The sequence below is a fragment of the Rhincodon typus genome, unplaced genomic scaffold, assembly GCF_021869965.1.
Source record: "Rhincodon typus isolate 14 unplaced genomic scaffold, sRhiTyp1.1 hic_rhity00003431, whole genome shotgun sequence".
Classification (NCBI taxonomy): domain Eukaryota; kingdom Metazoa; phylum Chordata; class Chondrichthyes; order Orectolobiformes; family Rhincodontidae; genus Rhincodon; species Rhincodon typus.
The window spans coordinates 8,471-17,472 of record NW_025969069.1 but is presented as its reverse complement, the minus strand read 5'-3'; the positions used below and the strand labels follow the sequence as shown (position 1 = coordinate 17,472).

Below are 9,002 nucleotides of genomic sequence, written 5' to 3'. Positions count from 1 at the left end.
TATAGTGGGAGTATGTTTCTACTGAGAAGTCACATGTTCCTGCAAAGCCAATCAACATCTCAGGCTCAAACAACTTAAACTATGATGTCTCATTCTAACAGGTGGTAAATGGCTGTTAGATGTTCTATGGATAATTTATCTTCAATGGTATTATCATAATAGAGGGAGGCGATGGCCTAGTGATATTATCACTGGAACATAAACCCAGATAATGTTCTGGGGACTCGGGTTCGAATCCCACCACAGCGGATGGTGGAATTTGAATTCAATAAAATATCTGGAATTAACAGTCTAATCATGACCATGAATCTATTGCCAATTGTCGCAAAAACCCATCTGGTTCACTAATGTCCTTTAGGGAAGGAAACTGTCATTCTTACCTGGTCTGGCCTACATGTGACTCCAGACCCACAGTAATGTGGTTGACTCTTAATTGCCCTTTGGACAATTAGGGATGGGCAATAATTGCTGCCTAGCCAGTGATGCCCTCGTCCAGTGAATGAATACAGAAAAGAAAAACATCAAGTTTCTCAAGTTATATGGTCCAAGTTAACGTCAATTCTTTTCATTTTGTAGGGCTACAATGGTAGACTGAGAGTAGAGTCGATCTTGCAGCTGCTCCTGAGATTCATGTTTATTTCTACATTTGATTCTAGATTTCTTATGGTTAGTACATAATAAGAAATACTTGGAGGATATGGGCCAAGTGCATACAGGTGAGACTGGTTTAGTTTGGGATTATGGTTGGACTCTATGGCTAAGTGTAAAGTGCCCCAGGTTTTGGGAGAATCTCCACTCCTAGCTTTAATCTTGATTCCCAAGTATTTCTCTGAGATAAAGGGATGGGATCATTTCTGATTTGGGTTTTGGTTGACTGTGAAGCAACTCATTGACTTCTGATGGGCTCTTTTTTTATTTTTACTGTTCATTCGTGCAATGTGGACATCACAGGTCAGGCCAGCATTAGTTGCCCATTGCTCACTGCCCTTGAGCAAGTGGTGATGAGCTGCCTTCTTGGGCTAACACAGTCCTTGGGTATAGGTGCAGCTGTAGTGCTGTCTAGAAGAGAGGTCTAGGAATTTAACCCAGCTACCCTGAAGGAATGGAGGTATATTTCCAAGTCAGGGTGGTGAGTGACTTGGAGAGGTACTTGCAGGTGGTGGTGTGCTTATCTATCTACTGCTCACATCTTTCCAGTTTGCAGAGGTTGTGGGTTCAGAAGGTGCTAACAATAGAGCATTGGACAGTTGCAAATGGTACAGTCTGCTACTATTGTATGATAGTGATGGAGGTAATCAATATTTACAGTGGTGAAGGGGGGACAGCAATCAAACAGCTGCCTTGCCTTGGATGGTGTGGAGCTTCTTGGTTGTTACTGGAACTACATCCATCCAGGCAAGCAATGAATATTCCACCACATTCCTGACTTGTGGCATGTAGATAGTGGATAGGCTTTGGCAATCAGGAGGTGAGTTACAGAACTCTCTGTCTGAACTGCTCTTGTAGCCACTGTTATTCATATGGCTAGTCCAGTAAGTTTCTGGTCAATGGAAACCCCAGGATGTTGATGGTAAGGAACTCACTTTATCTTTGAATATAAAAGCTAGATTATCTCTTGCTAGAAATAGTCATTGCCTGGCACTTGTGTGATGTGAAAGTCACTCTCCAGTTATCAGCCCAAGCCTGAATGTTATCCAGGTCTTGCTGCATTTGAACCTGGACTGTTACAGTGCATGAGACGTCACAAATGGTGCTGAACATTGTGCAACCATCAGTGAACATCCTGTTTCTGACCTTATGATGAAGGTTATTGATGTAACAGCTGAAGATGGTTGCGCCTCGGACACCATCCTGAGGAACTCCTGGAACTGAGAAGACTGACCTCCAACATCTGCAACCATCCTCATATGTTCCAGGTATGACTCCCAACCAGTGGAGTTATTCCCTCCCAACCTCAATTCCTATTGACCCCAGTTTTGCTCGAGCTCCTCTCTGTGAAGGTTTGACCTAAGGTTTTGGAGTGGATCTGTAGCTCGGGTTGTGGGTGTTAAGGATGGTTGGCTCGCCGAGCTGGTTTGTTGTTCCGCAGATGTTTCGTTACCGTGCTTGGTAACATCCTCAGTGCAGCCTCTGATGAAGCGTCAGTGTGTTTTCCTGCCTGGTTTTTAAACTCTGGGGTCCATTGCGATGGATTGCCTCACTTCCAGGTTTCCTCCGTAGTGGAATGTATATGGGGTCGAGTTCAATGTGTTTATTAATAGCATGCTTCGTGGAGTGCCATGCTTCCAGGAATTCTCGTGCTTGTCTCTGCCTAGCCTGTCCCAGGATCTTGGTGTTGTCCCAGTCGAAGTCGTGGTTCTCCTTGTCCATGTGGATTGAGATGAGTGAGTATTGGTCGTGTCTTTTTGTAGCCAGTTGGTGTTCATGTACTCTTGTTGTTAGTTTCCTTCCTGTTTGTCCGATGTAGTGTTTCTCGCAGTCTCTGCAGGGGATCTTGTAGATGACATTGGTCCTGTCCATGGCGGGGAGTGGGTCTTTAGTTCGGGTGAGCACTTGTTGTAGGGTTGATGTGGGCTTGTGTGCCACTCTGCCCAGTGGTCATAGAAGTCTTGTGGTGAGTTCTGACGTGCTCCTGATATAGGGTAGTGTGATGAGTGTGTCGGGGCGTGTAGAATCTTTCTGATGCTGTTCCTGTAGGCATCGCCTGACCCAGTTCTTTGGATATCCATTATCCTTGAACACTTGGAAGAGGTATTCCTCCTCCTCTTGGCGTAGTTCCGTGTTGCTGGAGTGTATTGTTGCCCTTTTAAATAGTGTTTGCACGCAGCTTCGTTTGTGTGCGCTGGGATGGTTAGTATTGAAGTTCAATACCTGGTCTGTGTGTGTGGCTTTTCGGTGTACTTTCATTTGCAGTTCCCCATTTGTCTTGCGCTCTACCATGACGTCCAGGAATGGGAGTTGTTTGTTCTTCTCCTCCTCTCTGGTGAATTTTATTCCGGTGAGGGTGTTGTTTATGAGTTTGTGTGTCTCTTCTAATTTGGCATGGCACTCCACGAAGCATGCTATTAATAAACACATTGAACTCGACCCCATATACATTCCACTACGGAGGAAACCTGAAAGTGAGGCAATCCATCGCAACAGACCCCAGAGTTTAAAAACCAGGCAGGAAAACACACCGACGCTTCATCAGAGGCTGCACTGAGGATGTTACCAAACAAGGTAACGAAACGTCTGCGGAACAACAAACCAGCTCGGCGAGCCAACCAACCTCAACAAGATTTGACCTATTGTGAAGATATTTTTAATGAATCTGTTCAGAGATGTTATGACACATCTCTGGAACAGGACAGACTTGAACCCGGGTCTTCTGGCTCAAAGGTAGGGACACTACCACTGCACCACGAGAACCCTCACTTGCTAGGACTCCCTGATGCCACATTTAGTCAAATGTAGTCTTTTATGCCAAGAGCAGTGACCCTTGATTTTAGCTCTTTTGTCTAAGTTTTTAATTCATTTTCGGAAAGCCATACTGTCCCTGCAGGTCAGCTAGCATGCTGCAAAGGTGAGAAATAGAAAAGATAAAGGCTGTACCTTATGGAGGAAGTCCATCAGCACCCTGTTGAACCTGGTCACCAGCTGATCAAACAGTTGATGCTTTGCAGAATCTACTTGGTCCTGAGTAGCCCATTCTTCATTACTGAGGACAAGGTATGTCTTCGAACAGAATTCCAAGACTTCGGAATCCGTCTGTTCCTCCACAATTTCCCTTAACTGCTTCAGTAAGGTATCCAAATGCTGTGAATTCCCAAAGAAAAATCAGCGTCTGGAAGATCAGCAAAATCCGACTACCAAAACATTCCCAAGTGTCCTCTTTAGGAAACAGGCCTCAGAATTTGCAGCCAAAAGGAATGGTGAATCTAATAGCCCTCATTACTTATGAAACACGTAAATAAACCCAGCAACCTCTACAAAGGAAGGTATGCCCCGTTAATTATAACTTGTCACAATTTGCCAAAGAATGTGTGGCACTCCAGCATTAGCCTCACCCAAAAACAACAGCTTGCCCTCAACCTCTAGGCAAAGTTCATGAAATTGCTGGAACTACACACCAGTTACCAGTTAAAGCCACCATTGAAAGCCAGCTCCAGTACTTCTCACAGAAAGTACCTTTTAAAATGAGATTTTATGTTCCTGCAAAACCATTGAATTTCTCAACCCCAGAAAGGGAACAATTTAAACTATGGAGCTCATTCCTGTAGGAAATAAAATGTTGCTGGAGATGCTTAAATGTTTAAACAATAAATTCTGCTTCTAAATTTATATTATTATTCTGTATCATTGAAGAGAATTGTCTAATTTTAGGAACACCTTCTTTTCACTTATATTACCACAACATGAAAAGTGCATTCATATATAGTCATCCAGTTTCCTTTCAAGTGACAGGAAAACTTTAAAAGATATTTGCCAACTTCATATGTTACATTGTATTGGTTAATGTTAAATTAAGTATGATTTTAACATAGTGACTGATCATGAGGCTGTATCCTTAAAATGTAACTGGCCAGCAAACTGATGACCATTGTGTAAATGAAGTTAACTAACAGCCTCCACAATAAGCATACAACTCTGAACTCTACAGTTCTTCCTCACAATCCCTTGGACCTTTTAACCAAGTTTTTATACCCACCCAAGACAATATAGCTTCCTTTTTCATCTTCACATCTCCAACAGCTTTCAGCTTTGATGCATATTTTACATCTACCTTATTGTTGGGTGAAAATTCATCTTGTTTTTTAACTGATGGATGTTTAGTTGCTATTTAAACGTTATTAGTGAAGAGTGTATCGTACAGGAGAGTTTAAAGGTCCTGGGGGGAAAAAAGAGAATTTGGGCAGTGCATAATGAGTCTTGATCTCAACATGGTGAAGATGCAAGGAAAAAACACTACATAGAAACAGAGAGAATAAGAGCAGGAGTAGACTATTCAATCCTTCCTGCCTGCTCCATTATTCAATATGATCATCCAACTCAGTACTGTGTTCCCACTTTCATCCAGTACCCTTTGATTCCTTTAGCCCTAAGAATTGTATCAAACTCCTTCTTGAAAATATTCAATGCTTTGACTTCAACCACTTTCTGTGGCAGAGAATTCCAAAGGCTCACCACACTCTGGGTGAAGAAATTTCTCCTCATCGCAGTCCTAACTGGCCTACCCCAAATCCAGGACCCCTGGTTCTGGACTCCCTGGTCATTGGGACCATTCGATAACGTACATGGGAATTGGACAGTGCACTTATAATGTACGAGGAAAAGGGAGAATGAGAGGAGTACAGATGAAAACAGAATTGATAAAGTCAACAAAGATAATGACAGAGTGACACTGGAGGCCAGAGGTGAGAGAAATATTATTTACCAGGACTTTGGTGTGACAAGTGTCTATGTGATTTGATGTATGCATAAAAAAGTGGGTGACGGGATGGAATGAGGATGGTAAGGGAGGAGATGGGCGTTCTAAATGAGACAGCAAGGTATCACGTCAACAGGAGACGGCTGAAGACAGCTGTAAAGAAGATTGCTGTTCAGATAATTCATTGTCATTGACAAGGTGAGAGGTTTATTTGAACTCTGAGAAATCAATGTATCAAAAGAGATTTGAGTTACAGGGAGCAGGAAGCTGGAAGGTTGAACTGAATGGATGGGAAAGCTGAAAACCTTCATGAAACCTTTGGTTCCTTTCACTAACCCTTGACATAAAGAATGCCAAGTCTTTCCAGGTTGAATACAGCTTCCAGAATGGGGTCTGCTGGACTGTACAGCAGCAAAATGTATCACTGGATAGACAATCACTTAACTCGCCATCAATGCCTTTCCTGTCTCTGCCTACTTTATCGATGTTACTGATTTACTATCTCGCTCTTACTCCTCTTATATGCATCTCCCTATAAAGATTCCACTCAACACCTCCTTCGTCCTCGTCCCATTATTGCCATGCCATCTCCTGCCCCAAGTTATGAACAACCATTTCCTGTTTCTTTAACTTCTCTTCACATTTTTGCAACTTTTGTTTTAGTCACTTCAGATGTCCCTTTGACTGCACACACATTTACTCCTTTGTCGCGTTACTTATCAGCAATAAGGTAATTATGTCGGCTGGCTCACCTTTTCTAGCTGTGCGGTTCCGTAACCCTCCAGGTCAAAGAACTGAGGTATTTGCAGAAGGTTGACTGTAATGACTTTCTCTCTATCAGCAGAATACTGTGAAATTTAACAAAAAAACAGAATACTGTGGAATTAACTAAATCTAATTCTCTTCCAGTTGCACAACAGACCCAATCTTAAATAGGTCCAAGGGTCTTAGGTACCACTTTCCTCTTCACTTCAATCCAAGTTGCTTTCTCCTCTTCTCCTGAGGACATCAGGTTTGAGGTTCCTCAGAGGAAGCAGCTGACCATATTTGGTTTTAATTCTCTGATGAGATATGGTCATCACTGGCAAGGTCAGCTTTTGATAACTATCCTTAACTGCCCTTGACTTGTGACTCACTGTGCCGTTTCGAAGGACAGTTAACAGTCAACCACATTGCTGCAGCTCTGGAGTTGCATGTAGGCCAGACCAGGTAAGGATGGCCGATTTCCTTCGCTAATTAGTGAACCAGATGGGGTTTTGGGATAATTGATGAGAGTCTGGTGGCACCATACCTGAATTTTAAATTCAAAACTTTTAATCAATTAGATTCAAATTCCACCAGCTGCCTGTGCCTCTGGGTTATTAACCCAGTGACACAATCATCTCCCTCTCTCTGAAAGAGACTACAGACATGGCTTATGCACACTTAAGGAGCGTGACAACCCAAGCAGGACCTCGCTCCTATATTTCAGGATGGGAACAGGACTTTAGGCCTTAGAGATCCCAGACTGCACTCCTGGCACCAACATCAGGAGTCCTGGTTGTTGCCAGAAAGCAGAACAGCAAAAACTTACATCTATATAATAACATCAGTAAAATGTGGCAAGGTGTTTCACAGGAAAACAAAACATGACACTGAGCCCCACGAGATCAGGTGAGCAAAAACTTACCAAAGAGGTAAGTTTTCAGGAATTTCTTAAAGGAGGAAAGTTAGGCAGAGAGGTCAGGATAGTGGGAGAGAATTCCAGAGCTTGGCACCTCATCAACTGAAGATATGATCACCATTTACAGTTGGAGACACTCGGGAGGCAAGAATTGGATGAGCACAGGGACCTTGGAGAGTTGTGCTGTTCGTAGGGAGGGACAAAGCCACAGGTGGATTTGAAAAAAAAAGGAATGAAAATTTTAAAATCTAAACCTTACTTGGCTAGAAACCAGTGTAGGACAGCGAGCACAGAAGACTATGGGCTTTTACATTGTCCAGGGGTGGTGCAGAGAGAAACAAAACATTTCAAGACATGCCTTAAAATCATCAAATTTGCTGAGAGATCCCTGCAGACCTTTCAAGAAAGAGGCCGTCATGTTAAATTTGTTCAGGCTGTACCAGGTAACATAATGGCTAAATTGATCAGTGAGTGAAGCCAAAAATTCTGTTTCTAGCTTATCATGAAAATACTTAACACTGTAGCACAACAGATGTGTGCCCTGTGACATTCAACGAGAAATTCCCAGAAAATCTTGGGGCAACAAGGGGATGAGTAAGAGGGCGCAATCACCTGAAATAAGTAGTCTCACTCTCTTGCCCTCGACATTGAAGAATTTTCCCTAGAGCAGGACTTCAAAAACCTGTCCCATTGACCCACACTGGACTTCGATGATATAGAAGGCAGTTATCCCTCTTCACCATTAATGCCTGCACACAGTTTTCTCTCCATGCCAGTCTAGCTACAGTTGGCATCGGAAGCTCTTTTATTGTGAAAACAAACATCCTGTCCTCATTAAATGTCCCTACATGTTTTGCAGGCAGTATTTCATTGTTATCATTTGCAATGAGCTACCAGAATGGGTTTTGCAAGCAGATTCAACTGTCGCTTTGACAAGGAATTTGGCTACATAGTTGAAAGGAAAAATCAAAAGGGCTGTGGAGAAAAGAAAATCGGGAGCGGAGTGTGGTGGATAATGAACTGAATTGGAGACCTGTATCCAAGAACAAAAACAGAAGTTGCTGGAAATGCTCAGCAGGTCTGGCAGCATCTGTGAAGAAAACAATCAGAGTTAACGTTTTTCGGGTCCAGTGACCCTTCCTCAGGACTCAGTTAGCGTTGGAAGCTTTTTTTATTGTGAAAACAAACATCCTGTCCTCACTGAATGTCCAATTCTGAGGAAGGGTCACCATACCCAAAACGTTAACTTTGATTTTTACTTCACAGATGGTGCCACGCCTGCTGAGTTTTTTCAGCAACTTCCATTTTTGTTCCTGATTTGCAGCATCCACAGTTCTTTCGGTTTTTACCTGGACCCGAGAGCTGGCATAAACATGATGGTGGGAGAAGCATCTGTCTGTAGTGTCAGATTACAGATCAGAGCTCAGGTTAATCAGCCAATCCATTGTCTAGAGATGTAATGTTACAGCTCAGCTGTAATACTCAACATAGACTGGGAATCGAGCATGAAACACTCTGAGTTCTGTGGCTCATGAACACCTTTATCAAGTCGGTCAACTGTAAGGAAATACAATTGGACAAACCAGGAGGCACACTACAGCATAGAGGGATACACGTACCTTAGCTAAGAGCTGTGGAAGTACAACAAAGAAATGTTCAGTGAGCTTGGCCCGATCGTCAATCTGTGATTTTCTCTCTTTCGTCATTTGAACCTAGAAGAAAATCCCCAGCAAAAGACAGATAAATCCACACTGTAAGTCTAGGCGTGCCAGACAGAGCCATCTTTAACATATATAGATATTCACCCACCAGTACTTATTCTGCAACGTTGATACAAGATTAATGTCAAAGCATTACCTCATTAACCATAAGTTGCTGGAACAGCTCAGCAGGTCTGGCAGCATCTGTGAAGAAAAAAATCAGAGTTAA

At 42.8% G+C, this 9,002-nt stretch overlaps 1 protein-coding gene across 1 annotated transcript in view; it reads right to left on the bottom strand.

Moving 5' to 3' along the window:
- Positions 1 to 3,594: 3,594 nt before the first annotated feature.
- Positions 3,595 to 9,002, bottom strand: part of LOC125481755 (cohesin subunit SA-2-like) — a gene marked incomplete at its 3' end in the record, with an annotated part of 13,199 nt that continues 7,791 nt past the window's right edge. The window contains exons 4-6 of the mRNA XM_048593663.1: positions 8,693 to 8,785; positions 6,163 to 6,258; positions 3,595 to 3,798 (exon numbers count right to left, since the gene is read on the bottom strand). Coding sequence (XP_048449620.1) covers positions 3,595 to 3,798; positions 6,163 to 6,258; positions 8,693 to 8,785 — 393 coding nt within the window. The remainder of the gene's footprint in view (positions 3,799 to 6,162; positions 6,259 to 8,692; positions 8,786 to 9,002) is intronic.